Source organism: Zootoca vivipara, chromosome 9, assembly GCF_963506605.1.
Source record: "Zootoca vivipara chromosome 9, rZooViv1.1, whole genome shotgun sequence".
NCBI classification, from domain to species: domain Eukaryota; kingdom Metazoa; phylum Chordata; class Lepidosauria; order Squamata; family Lacertidae; genus Zootoca; species Zootoca vivipara.
The window spans coordinates 56895238-56909707 of NC_083284.1; the positions used below are offsets into that span (position 1 = coordinate 56895238).

Genomic DNA, 14470 nt, shown 5'->3' on the forward strand with positions numbered 1-14470 from the left:
TTGTAGGCCAAAACATCTGGAGGGATGTTTGGGGATGCCTGATGTAAACAGTAGCCTTTGGGGGTATCACACAATGCGCCCACTTACAATTTAGCCTCCATGTATCTACACATTTTTCCCTTGGTCTTCCAGCCCCAATCTTCTCCAGGTTCTGTTGCTTTTGTTGATACTACATCCATCTATCACATCCACATTTAACTAAACATAGGTTTTTAAATTCTAAAAGCTTACTTCCAATAGCCTTATCTTGGGTACCTTATCTTAAGCTGCAGAACACAGAACTGTGAACCACAACGTGGTCTGCTGTGGCTACCCGTAATGATAGCTGTGTACTACTATAAGATCTCTCTCTGAATGCCAATTGCTGGGTAAAGTGCTGTTGAGCTCACGTCCTAATTGTGGGGTCCCCATAAGCATCAGGTTGGCCACTGGACTAATTACTAGACCACTGGTCTGATCCAGAAGGGCTCTTATTATGTTTTTATGTCTTACCTTATGATGACAGTCAACCAGCACCAATGCCCATCTGACCCCAGTCTTCTTTCAACATTTATGCCGCCTCTCTCTACACACACTGTCAAACTGCTCTTACATCAAGTTGCTTTCCTTATGATTGGCTGAAATCTACTGTGCCATCATTCACATAGCTGTCAACTCTCCCATTTTTTTGCGGGAAACCCCCGTATTTAAATCCGTTTCCTGCTGTTATTGCAAAATATCCCGTGAATCCCCCAGATTTATAAGAAAGCAGCTCCTGCCGGCCAGGGAGACTCCTCAGCTGCGTAAATGTCCTGGCTCCCGGCTGGCTGCTCGCTCACTTGGCTTGCCGAGTGCTGCCGGAAATCACCTCTATGCATGCCCGGCCATTCACAGAAGCGATTTCTGGTGCCCAGACATGCGGACACGGGCAGCCCGGCACTGGAAGTCGCTTCTGTGCATGTCCAGACATGCGCAGAAGCGACTTCCGGTGCTGCGTTGCTGCTGAGCCCTTATTTTCCAATCTGGAAGTTGACAGCTATGCATTCATACAATTGCACTTATTTCTTACAATGCACTTATAAGAAACGGAATTAACTCCTGATAGATGTAATAAGGGCCACAACCTTAGATGGCTTTCCAAGAGAATGAGGCAAACTCAAGGAGGATGATAGCACAATCTCACACATGTCCACTTAGAAGTTCTAAGTGAGGGTTGCAGTGCATCAATGGCTTTTTGCATTGATAGCAAAATGGAATCTCCCCTATTCAGAGAAAATATACATCATCATCATCATCATCATCATTATAGCAGCTCTGCTTGTGAGCTTCCAGATCCACCTAGCTACTACTAGAGAAAGAAGGCTGGACCAGAAAGGACTTTTGAAATCAGCTAGGGATTTTTGCAAAAATGTCCTTATGGATTTTTTCCTTCCAATTTTTGTTATCTTTATTTAGCAGCGAAATGTTATACAGAAGAAAAGAATAGTTCATCTATATTCATTGGCGATAGCTACAGAGCCACAGATTATATAAAACACCAGTTATAGAAAGGATCTGCTATGCTATTAGTGAAGTCATTCTCTGAATGTGGATCCCTATGTATCGCAAACAACATCATCCAAGCATGTGTGGGAGGCATGGGGAAGCAAAAATATATTAAGAACACACCTCCTCCCCAAAAACCTAGCCCATTGATGACCGAAAATGTTCACTGGGCACAGTAAGTTGATTGGCAGGAGATGGGGCAGGACAACAGAAAATAGGGTGGGGAGAGAATAGAATGGGGCATCCATACAGGATATATGACTGGCTGGCTTGCATACTGAGCAAGAGTATGTCTCAGTGCACTGTTTTGGTGCAGGTCCTCTTGTGACTTAGTACATGTGATATACAAAGTGCTCTGAACATTCCCAACATGCTGTGGAAATTGCAGGTGTTACGATGTGTGCAGGCATCTCCCCACCTAGCTGCGTTCAACTCATGCACAACTGTGTAAATGTGTGGCACCGGGGGGGAAATTAAATAAATTTATTTAAATTGAAAAATAGTGTGGAAAGCACAAAACAACAACAACTGTCCAGCCCCCCAAAAGAGCAGAAAGACTGCAGAAATGGTGCAAAACCAGCAAGAAATCCCAGGAGCCTTTGCAGGGGGTTGGACTGGTTGGCCCTTGTGGTCTCTTCCAACTCTATGATTCTATGATTCTAACTGCAATCCGATTGCACCGAGTTTTATAGGGTGTTTACAGGTGCCTGCATACCTCCCCACAGCCAGATTGCACTGATGACTGAAATCACTTTGAGGGCTTGATACTATTGAAAAGTAAACTGACCCTGCAGAGATGTCACCAGAACTAGAAAGCAAGAGAAGTGAAACGGAATGCAAACTATGATACATTTTAATCAGTAGACTCCTCCGACAATCTGCACCAACTGCGACGGCTAATTAAATAGTTCACAGGTGTTTGCAGTAATGAGTAACAAGGGAACATGTGTTGCTTTAAAGCATCTGAAATATTTAGAGGATTAAGTGCAAACGCTGTATTGTGAAGCCGACTGGACTCTTGTACCCATTTAGTCACTTACAGGGTAAAACTCAACAAATTGCCATTCCTTCAACCTGAATTTCAGATCGCTTCCCTATATTGAATTCAGTGGAGTGTCAGAAGAAACCTAACTTTAAATACCGCTAGAGCTAAATGTTTAAATAATGTATTTACCAGAAGCAGCGAGTGCAAAATGGCTAGGAAAGGTGCTGGCTTAATTTGCATCCATTTGTATCTGCCACCATGCCTGGCTGCCTTTGACATAACCGTTTAGGGCAATCATCACAGATGCTGTGTCTTTGCATATTACACTGCCATGCCTCAGGTAGAATAACTATATGAACGAAGCAACACTCCCTTCATCAGAAGAAAGGGGGAAAGCTTGGCAATTCATTTCTAAAAAGAGAGAGGTAGCTGGCTCCAGACCTTCTACCTGAGAAGTCCTTTCCCCCTTAATCTTAAATGTACATGAAATGTACATTATATGCACTCAAAAAGGCTTTTTCAAAAAAGAAAAGGATAATCAAGAGAGTAGGATGGGAAGATCTGAAGGAAAAGAGGTTCATAAACACCCTCTCCTGGACCTCTTGTGTCTGCCAGCAGGAGCCAAAAGCTAATAGAGATGATCAAGAACAGCTCAGATAGAAACTAAAGACGTTTACTTGTGAGCCTTTCAAAAGTGGGCAGTGTCTTCTCTGCTCATAAATTGGCTAAGGTTTTTGGATTTAGGAGATCTCTTATGGAACATGATCATTTGTTGTAATTTTCAAAACTCACCAGTCAAAAACCATCAGTCTAGTGACGGATCTTTTGGTATCAGTTAGATTTGCTGCTTTAGAAATGCTAGTTGATATAAGTTTCAATCGATTAACTCATCTATTAAATCTGCTGGTGTTTTCCATGGGAACAAAATAATATTTCTGAAGAACAGGGAGAAAGAGCACTGTCTTTGCTTTTAATGTGATGAACACAAATGTTGCACTTGGCTTCTAAGTTTATATTTACCACTTGAAATTTTTATAAGTACTTGTATTAAAACAGTTGACTTTATTTTAAAAACACAGAAATGTATTGCCCCTTAAGGGATTTTAGTTGATTAATCTAACAGATTAATCAACTAAATATTGCAATCCTTTTAATATGTAATGTGACCACTAAAAAATATTCAAGATGACATTACAATAAAGCCACTGCAATGATAGCAACTGAACTGGGACAACTAGGAACAACAGAATTGTAAAGAAGAACAGTAGCCTGATATCAGAGGGTGATTTATGATAGAAATCACTATGAACTATAACAATTCTTCCTGAACATTAATAAAAACGTAACATACTGCATGGCATATGCTCGCAAGGGAGGTCATTATTTAAATAAGCAGTAAAAGTTTTCTATGTGTTTTTCTGTAGAATTGAAAGATTCTTCTTACTAAAAAAAAACCCTGTATCTTTTTTTTGGAGGGGGGGGCTGGGAAAATACCATACAAACTCAGCATTATAAAAAGTAACTGTAAATGAAGAAGAACAAAGAGCACTCCAAACCAACAGAGGATAATGAGGCAGTTTGACATAGGCAGAAGCATCACCTGATATCTGATTTGTCGTTCAAAGAGCCAAGTTATTTCCTCAATCACTAATATATCCCCAAAGTGGCAGAACCACTGTTAGAGTGACACTGTGGCTCTCGTCTCCAGCGCTGCACTAATTATTTTGGCTATAATTCATGAAATTGGAGAGGGAACAAGCTTTCTGATTTGGAAATCCTGTTATTACACACCCACATATATTTACATGCACTCCAATGCACACTCTGCAATACAACACATGATGTCTAAAAGTAAATGCTTATATTTCTGAGCAACATTCCCACTATATGTGGAAATACATTCCAAAGGCTTCCTATCTTCCCCAGTATCTTACAGAGACTGTGCTCAGAATGTTTTTCCTCTTTCTTGAAGAGGCCATGAGTTTTGCGTTCATAATCATAAAAGAAAACCCTCTGATATTAGCAAATAATTCCCACACATTTTGTACCATTGCTGCTGCATGAAAATTATAACTCGCTTTACTAAAAGGCTAGAAGAATTCTAGATTAATCTGCCTGCAAAAAGGTTGAAGTGCAATAAGATTTTCTAATAGGGTTAATCCTCATGTTATCCAATCAATTATTTGTTGGGATAGATTATCTTTTTTATCGAATTACCACTGCAGAGCTAAATTCTGCTAAAATTGCAGCTACCTGGGAATAAGGACATTTAGAGTGCACTGAACTTGGATAATCCTTTCCTGCATCCTTCCTGCTACACACTATATTTAAAAGAAATGGTGTCTGCAGTGTTAACATGATACGCAAAAGCTTCATTAGAGAATAAGACTTACCTACAGTCAGCTGTCCCGTTAACTGTCCCATGTGGTTTCTTGCATTCACTGTTACATTCCTGTCAGACTGTAAGACCAGAGGGCTATCCTGGGAAACATGTAGAAGACAAGGAAATGAGAGGGGGAAATATAGCAAAGTCAAGCTATAACGATTGACACACAAGTATGCTGGCGAGGTCTAGTAAAAACAGCACAGTCTTGCTGATATCAGCTATAACAAAGTGAGCCAATGGAGTACCTTTCAAATTCTGTTGGACTACAACCAGGTCTGGCCCAAGACATTTTAGCACCCGAGGCAAGCCACAAAATGGTGTCTCCCCTCCCCGCCAGGGAAGAAGGGGTGAGTGAAGATCTACATCGGGAACAAGGCGGGGAATAAAGATCTACATTGGGATAGGATGTCCTTGTAGTTCCTGCAGCCCGAGGTGGTTGCCTCAACTTGCCTCATAGGTGGGCCAGCCCTGACGGCAACACTCATTAGCTGTCGCCAAGATGGCTAATGCTTAGGGATCATGGGAACTGTAGTCCAACAACTTCTGAAGGTCACCAGGTTGGCTGCCCCTCAGGTGGAATCACATGAAATAGACGGTGCAGAATTTGATTTCTGAGCTATTCCAAGGTTTCTAAATTCTGAAATGGCTCCCTTATGTAACTTCATTCAGCATCAGAGACACAGGCCTACAAAGTGACTCATCGTTCGGTGCCAAGCATTTGATGCCATTGCGTTTATATCCCCACTTGAAAAGTTGCAATTTGATTTTGTTTTAGCAACCAAAGCCACTATTTCTGGTATATTTCTGACACTAAAGGCAATGCTACTGCTAAGAGAGTGGTCATTAAGGGATCCTTAGTATGAAAGGGGGTGTGACATTGACTGTTGATGTCTGAAAACCTGGCATTCTGGTTGCATGGGATGGTATACTATTCAAAAGAGCAGAACATGTGCTGAATAAAGATTGTTTGGGGAGGCTACCTCCACTTGACCCAGCTGGAAGCATAAGAAATTATTACACAGCTTGCTTTATTGGGGTGGCCAGGTGAATGGCAAACATGGTGGCCTTTTTTCCAGGCTTTCAAAGAGGCTTGGGCTTCCTGCATTCTTTCTTATGCTGCTACTAGGTTTGAGTTGGAATCTGCTTCCACTTTACACAGCTATTTTTGCAGTGGCTGAAACACTGCTCAGAGGCATTTGAGCAAGAAAAAAAGAAAAGTGGTAGCAAGCTGAATGGAGACCATGTGAGTGCCTGTGAATATTTCCTCCCAAATGTTTACTCTGCCCCTAGAAAAAAAGTAATTATCACCTCCTCTCAAAATCCTTCATAAATTCTAATACAAGGAGTTTGGGGTTAGCTCTAACTTATATTGTTAGTAGATCTTATTTTGCTTTTGTGATCAAAGTAGTTACATTTCATTTCGTTTTGTTTTTTTTAGAAATGCAGCATATCATTTTAAACATAATAAATAAATTGTAGAGGTGTCTACACTTTTTCTTTTTTCTTTTATTTCTTTTATTTATGTTCAAATAGCAAAGGTGTTCAATTTAGAAACCATATACCTTATTTTGTGGGAAAGATCACATTTAGGGAGGACAGGTTAAACCATTTTCCCTACCCCTACCTAACAGAAAGAGCTGCCAACCAGCCAGAAATAAACTAGTCTGGTTTGCCCCTGTGCCTTTAAGATAGGTTTGGTATATTGAAAAGAGCAGGCATTTCTTTTAATGACATGGAGCAATACAGTGGTGCCTCGACTTACAAATTTAATCCATTCCGAAGGCACCTTTGTAGGTTGAAAAATTCATAAGTCGAAAAGTGCCATTGGAAATGCGATTTCCCATAGGAATGCATTGGAAATGGAAAAATTCGTAAGTCGAAGCAACCCCATCTAAAAATTCGTAAGTTGAAAAAACCCTATCTAAAACCGCCATGGTTTCCATTTGAATGTCGAAAAATTCGTAAGCATATGGCCATTTGCCCCACTCGTAAGTCGAAAAATTCGGCTGTCGAGTCATTCGTAAGTCGAGGTACCACTGTACATTGTTACCTGTTTAATTGCTGCAGATCAACTTGCTGTTTAAGAAATAGCTACAGGCACTGGATTCAGAACCTGTGTGGCTATTCCTCAGCAAGCATGCATTGCTGTGCAAACAATGCTTGGGTCTGATGATGGCTACATGGTTAACATGCTGTACAAATCTCAGGAAAACCATTACTGATTGTGTCTTCGATTGGGATAAGCTGGGAGATGGACAAAATTGTAGCTAATTTGCTTTAATGATTTCTGGAACTGTCCTAGCACTACACCGTAATAGAAATTAGTTATGAGAAACGTTAGGGAAGTGACTGGTTATGATACAGCATTCAATCCAGTCTCTGGTTGTATTTGGAGATCTAATATACATAGCTGTTTCTGATGTTTGGAGACAACTGTTCATCTTTTGACAGCAGCCAAAGGGCAACGACTCAAAGATGGTGGAAAAATGAGAACAGGCCTATCACGTCCAGTAGAAAGCTTGTTTAGAGTGCAGGAGGTAAGTTTCTCTGACTGAATTGACGGACACTGTATAAGTCAGAGAAAGATGACAGGTGGACAACAAAGTTGTCTATACTCCGAATCTCTGGAAATGTCAAAATACAAGCCAATTGTTGTGGCTATCATGAACAGCTGCTTTAAAAAGCTTTAATATATCTATTTAAATGATAAGGTAATTTTAGAATAGATTGAAAATATTACTGAGTCACTGTAAATCAATTAGGCTTGTTAAATCTCTCACTTCCCAATATGCACAAACATTTTAAGCACCCTGCTGACAGCTAGCAAAAATGAGGCGGGAATATTTTGGCACCAGGAAGGAAATGAGTTAAGTATAAAAGATACAGGGAAGGGGCCTTGCAGTCTTGCTTCAGGTCGAGGGAGCTGGTGTTTGTCCACAGACAGCTTTCCGGGTCATGTGGCCAGCATGCCTGGCGCAATGGGACACCGTGACAGAAAACAAAGTGCACGGAAACACCGTTTACCTTCCTGTCACAGCAGTACCTATTTATCTACTTGCACTGGCGTGCTTTCAAACTGCTAGGTTGGCAGGAGCTGGGACAGAACAACAGGAGCTCACACCATTGTGGGGATTCAAACTGCTGACCTTCCAATCGGCAAGCCCAAGAGGCTTGAACCCACTTTGTGTGACTCAACATTGCTAGACAGAGCAATAGTGCTACAGTATTTTGCTACCCACCACAAGGCAGCCAAATGCAAACATAATGAAGTAATTTCCCACTTCCCAAATGTGGCTGAAAGATCTCTTTGGGGAATGTTGAGCCCAGGACTAATATGAATAAACATTCTTGCTAATGAGCATTTGGATAGTAATCTAAACCGCTGGGAGGAGCACAAAGAGAAGAAACACCATGGTGTACCTGTTACAGCAAAACCGGGCACCTTGATCTGCCCCAGCTGCAATAAAACATATCTCTCCTGTATTGGTCTCTACTGCCACATCAGGCGCTGTAACTCTCCAACAGTTTGACTTTACCCCTGGATAACACACCTGATGGCCATTATCTTTTACAACAGACGGATGCCAGCATTAGTAATCTCTCCCCAACTGCTTTCCCACTGAATGAGGCACAGAACAGTGTGCAGTTGCTATGACAGCTTAGCAAATAAAATTATTTTCTAGGTCATGGACACACACACTCTCTCTCTCTTTCATAATAATCTTTTAGAGGAAATAAAATCTCAACTTTATAAAAGCTTTCAGAAATGAGTGCATGGAAACAGTTTTTTAATGAAATACAGGTAAGGAAATTAGTGGCTGTTTTTAAACCTGCAGTGTAATCTATCAACTTTGTTATTTACTGCAGTCTAATCAGTGGTTTTGGAGAAGGAACTGGCAAACCACTCCAGTATTTTGCCAAGAAAACTCCATGGACATAAAAAAGGAGAAGCTTTGAGAAGGAAGTGAGGGTTTCCAAGACATGATCTGGTCCATGGGGTCATGGAGAGTCGAACACGACTAAGATGACTAAACAACAACAATCATTGGTTTGTTATTTTAGCATTAATCCTCAGAATGGATAGAAATCTGGTGCATTATAAAGAGCACAGAAGACCACCTGTCCTTGCTAACATCTGTTAGCTATATAGAAATGCCTGGATAAATTTTCAATGTTATCAGTTAAATTCAGATATTCTCCTGCTAATCAGGCTACCTCACAGCTTCTTTTTAATTTGGTAATACTTTTTTAAAAAACATAATTGTTTTATTTCTCTTCTAAAATCAGGTACAATGGCAATTCTTTTCCAGGAGGAAAGAAATATAGATCATCAAGTCAAACCAATCTTTTACAACTTCTACAGGAAAGAATAGGAAAAACTTCACATAAAAATAGTCAATGTAATTCAAATCTAACTACTTCATTTGGCTTATTGAGATTGTTTTCTGGGGTCTTCTCTCACCTACTCCGTATCGATACCTGCTGAAACAATTAAAATCTCTTCCTCCATGGGGTAAGAAACAACACACCGAAATTTTCTTCCATTTGTTTAACTTGTCACATAAAAAAGGAATCTTCTATAGCTCAACACTGGAAGGCACTTAAAGCGTGTCCCACACACTGCAATTTAGACATGAGGGCTGAATTGTTGCATGTGTTATGTCTGAAACATCTTGTTGCAGAGGGTTGGATTATGAAGCAGTCCTTCCAACCCCATGACTTTTAACTGCTTTTTGGAAAATAGCTTAGTCCAAGTGAAGGACATATTTGGTTGGTGATTTAAAACAATTTAATGTCATCTGGCCTTTTCTATGGACACTTTCCATTTTTCTAAACTTAAAAAAAAAAGCAAACCATTGCTCCTGATTTTCCTTCTGTCATGCTACTGAGGACTAATGAAGAATTAATTACGGACCTGTAAAAGGGTAAAAGAGTATTGGGAAATAATCCATAATGATTGAAAAATATATATATTAAAAATGATTGAAAAAAACACTGTCCTGAGGTCCAGCTCCGAGGGCCTTGTGGCAGTTCCCTCACTGTGAGAAGTGAGGTTACAGGGAACCAGCAAAAATGTGTATATTAGAGAAAAATGCATACAAAAATGTGTATTTTAGGAGAAATTGAGCTAAAATGCTGAGGAATTTCCATGAGCCCCCCCTTAAAAGAAAAGACTGAGAATTTTAGGAGAAATTGAGCTAAAATGCTGATTAATTTCCATGACACCCCCCCCCTTTAAAAGAAAAGAAAGAAAGACTGACTTGGAAACGTGGAGAGCTGAATTTAATTTTGTAAAAATGAAAAGCTAAAATTGACCATTTCACCCTTCCTCAAGCATCCTTACTGGAAATTGGAAGTAAGCCTCGTATCTCCCTTCTGATTAAACAAAGTAAGTTGAGTTCAACTGAATTGTTGGATAATGGCTAATGTTACCCTTGAAGGCCACTTGACTCTCCAACATGGAGCCTTCCTCCCAGAACTGATTTCCATCAGTTCATTAACTTGCATACAGGAACGTCTGAAGTCATGGTGAGCTCCTTCCTAGGTTGTCAAGTGCATTGTATGTTCTCCTCTTCCTCCCCTCTGCAGTTGATTTATTTAATAGTTTGTCAAACAGCTTGCCCTCCTGCAGCTTGGCAGATGGAAGGGGCTTTTCGGCTTGTCCATCTTTCCAGCTGCAGAGACATGACTGTTTGGGAGCGTCTGTGCCCAAAGCAATCATTTGGGCTGAGAATATGAACATTGCCAAGGGACTTGATGGCAACCAAAGCAGCTGCTATGGCTATTTTTCCTAAGTAGTGATTAGATTTTTTTTTCTCATGCCCCTTATGGACTTTTTGAAGTTCCTTAGCCCCAGCGATTGCTGGTCTGGCAAAAGAGTTTGCAGTAATAAATGACTTAATGGCTGAGGTATCAAAATACATCCTCAAAGAACCACTTTGTTGTTTATAGCACTTAGTGGGGGGGGGGAACCCTCCCACTACCAAAAGAACAACACGTGTTCTATCTCTCCGTCATTTGATTGGTATTAATGCATTTTTCATTAAACTGCAGGGGTACGGATTATCTTTTATTTCAACTTGACATTGCCTGAATGAATCCATTGTTTCTAACTGGAATTTAGAAGCACATTAAAATAAACAGAGCTTATTTGAATACATTATATGCTCATTAATCTAATGAAAAAGAAAAGGGTGTGTGTCCTCCCCGAGCTAAGAATGTGAGGTACCTTTTTACAATGCAGCAGAGAATTAGGTGTGCTTAAGACCTTTGGTCCCACTGGGCTTAAGCGTTCTTTACCTTGTGCTGGATTGTGGCATCTGTTCTTTCAGAAGTCTCTGTTTCATCTTTGTGAAAATAGAAATTAATTAGTATGGTATATTATGTAGCCTAATATTTATTTTGGGGTTGGTCCTGCAGGCTCTTATCACTGACTTCCTTATATCCTCTAGGCTCTTTGCATTCACTTGATCAGAGGAATTCAAAATTAGTCACGCTACTTCTATGACAGTTTAATTTCAATGAAGTCATTACGAGTTAGATTTTGAGCACTATAGTAAGTGCTCAGTGTTTAGATTACTTGGATATTAAGGGTGATGTCCAACTATGTCATACCCAGTGTAAACTCGTTGAAATCAATATATTTAAGTTCCTGACAACAATGAATTTCAAGAGTTTACTGTGAGCATGTCCAACATGCCACCCTAAGCGAAGCGAATTCCTTTTAGGTCTTCAGTCTCTGGCTATTATGTATACTTATTTATATTGTAACCCTATAAACCTTTACTCAACGGTACTTACGCCCAGGCTAATGTGTATAGGATTACAGTCCTAGACAATTTATCTAGTTCAAAATGTATTTTTCTTATTTCTTTAGAAATGCTTGCTTAATTTATCATCCAGTATTAATGGATTTTCAGTTTCACAGTTTCTTTTTCCTGTCTTCTCAATAAGTTTTTATAAGGTTAGAAAAATCATATCTATTAATCAAATCAGTTGTGTTTGGAAGATCAACAAAGCAGGTTAAATGCTAGATAGTGGAGATAAACTTGAAGAAATATCAGATAACTCTGGATTTGTTGTGGGCTTGTTCTGTTCACTTATCATGTCATCCAAATAGCTAAAGAAAATAATCTACTGAAACCCTATTTCACATCGAGATTCAATATCAAGGTCTAACTTTCTCCTGTTTAATTTACTAGCCAATAAATTGTCAACTGAGAGCATTGTAATCTCCAGACCATTTTTAAACTAGCAAGCGCTAGTTATTTTTATATAGGCAAAGCATTTTTACACTGGCATTTAATGAAAGGACTGATTTATAAACATTATCTGGAATCTTGGAGCTAGGAAAGGCTTTCCTACAATTACGTTGCTGAGCAAGACCCAGGCAAAAAAGATAGCATGTTATAGCTTGGATGAAAATGTGCTTTTCACACACTGAACAGGACATGTGAAAACAGCATCTACACATGCAAGTAATCAACACAACTCAAACCACCGCTCATCGGGGGTCCCGATCTCCCTCTCTACCACCGTTGGCCTGTGTCACTTAAGTTGCTGCCTTTGCTATGATTAGTTTCTTTCCTTTTTTCAAAATTGTATGCTCACCTCTTCCATCAGGTTTCCTAAACTATGTACTTAGCAATTCAACTCCAAATGAGCCAAATTAATAGATGAAACCAGAGTTTACTTCCATTGCAGGTTAGCCAACGTAATTAGCAAATAGAAGTTAATTAAGATAGGTGGTTGTTGTTGTTTTTTGCAAACTATTAGAATGTACATATGGAGCAGAAAAAGACTAGACTTTCATCTCCTTCTGAGGGTTTGTGCAATCATAAGAAGTGTGAAAGAAGCTTTCAGATAACAGTGACTTCTGCTAAAGTGGGAGGAAGAGGAAGGTAGTTTAGCTGCAGTCATAACAAGTAGGTTGAGAGTTTGGCACTGCAGTTGTTATTTCAACTTTGCCATGTGTGTTGGTGCCTCCCGCTAATCTGTTTGGATCAGCAAGTAATTGGTATGGCCCAACAGAGATGGTAGTTTGGAGGCAAGTAGATACCAACCAGGCAGGTATTGAGCTGAGCAGCTGAGCAGATAGCAAATTAAGCTAGTCGGCAGTAATGTGCTATCTGAAAGCTGTACCCAGGAATGTAAGTTGCCTTATACTATGTCAGACAGACCACTGGTCCATGTAGCTCAGTATTGTCCATACCAGGGGTGGGGAACAAGATGTCTCTGGGCCACAATTCCCATAGTCCCTGACCGCTTGCTATGCTAGCTGGTGCTGATGGGGGTTCTAGTTCAGCAACATCTGGAGGGCCCTAGGTTCCCCACTCCTGGCCTACACAGTCTGAAAGAAGTCTTCCATAGTTTCAGATGGGGAGGGGGTCTCTCCCAGTGAACCCAGGACCTTCACAAGCAAAGTATGTGCTGTACCACTGAGCCGTATCCCTTCCCAAGTAATTACTTGCTCAGACTGGACACAGTCAAGAAGTTTTATATTACCCGATCAGAACTGATTGGATGTGTGTAATGCCTGACTACTGCTCAATTGGTAGCAGCAACCATACCCACCACCCTCTAGCCATGCACAGAGATATTACTGAAACGCAGCGGAGAGAAGACTCAACTGCTGTTCTGAGAAATTAACAGTGGAAACAAAGAGAAAGGTGTATTGTTTTCACCACCAGAGTCCTGGATCTGACATCTCCAGAACAATGTCTAGATCCAGAGAGGGGGTCCCAAATGTCTGTAGCATCGCTGGATTTATCTGGACGGATTTCAACTAAATAAAAAAATTCTTTCCAGTAGCACCTTACAGACCAACTAAGTTTGGCATGAGCTTTCGTGTGCATGCACACTTCTTCAGATACAGTAGCACCTTACAGACCAACTAAGTTTGGCATGAGCTTTCGTGTGCATGCACACTTCTTCAGATACACTGAAACAGAAGTCACCAGACCCTTATGTATAGTGGGAGGGGTATTACTCAGAAGGGTGGTGGGAATGGGTGATTGGCTGATAGGTGTGGTAAACCTGTTGACGACTGTAATGACTGCAATTGGTCTTACAGGAAAAAGCAAGGGGTGAGATGGCTAAAAATAGTTTCAACTAGTTATTTTGCTCAAATTCGGGGGGGGGCAATAAGGATTGAATCTCTGTTGGGAGGGTAGGTTATTATTATTATTATTATTATTATTATTATTATTATTATTATTATTACATTTTGCCAGCCAGCATAGGAATAAAGCAGATTAATCTGGATTAATGCTATACTAGAACAACTGGTTAATATTTGGGCTGATAGCACAACCACAAGTTCTACAGTCTCACATATATTTCAGGGTGTTGGAGATGACAAAAGCTGCATCCTTGAAAAACCGCTGTCCACACTCTCTACAGCTACAACGATTTATGATTAAAATGCTGCAGACAGTGCACTGTATAGGCTTTCCTTTCAAATTGCCTACATTTACGAAGTATGGAAGTAGCAGCACAAAGCTTGTGAAACCCCTTTAAGTGGAACAAGTCATGACAACCACATGAAGATTTCATTTGTATTCCCTTTCTGCATG

At 40.2% G+C, this 14470-nt stretch overlaps 1 protein-coding gene across 3 annotated transcripts in view; it reads right to left on the reverse strand.

The window, feature by feature from the left end:
• The window catches only part of SGCZ (sarcoglycan zeta), a 190529-nt gene that overhangs the window by 58445 nt on the left and 117614 nt on the right, over positions 1-14470 (reverse strand). For all 3 annotated transcript variants that reach the window (XM_060278820.1, XM_035112879.2, XM_060278819.1), the window contains one exon: positions 4903-4990. In XM_060278820.1, the coding sequence (XP_060134803.1) occupies positions 4903-4990 (88 nt within the window). The remainder of the gene's footprint in view (positions 1-4902; positions 4991-14470) is intronic.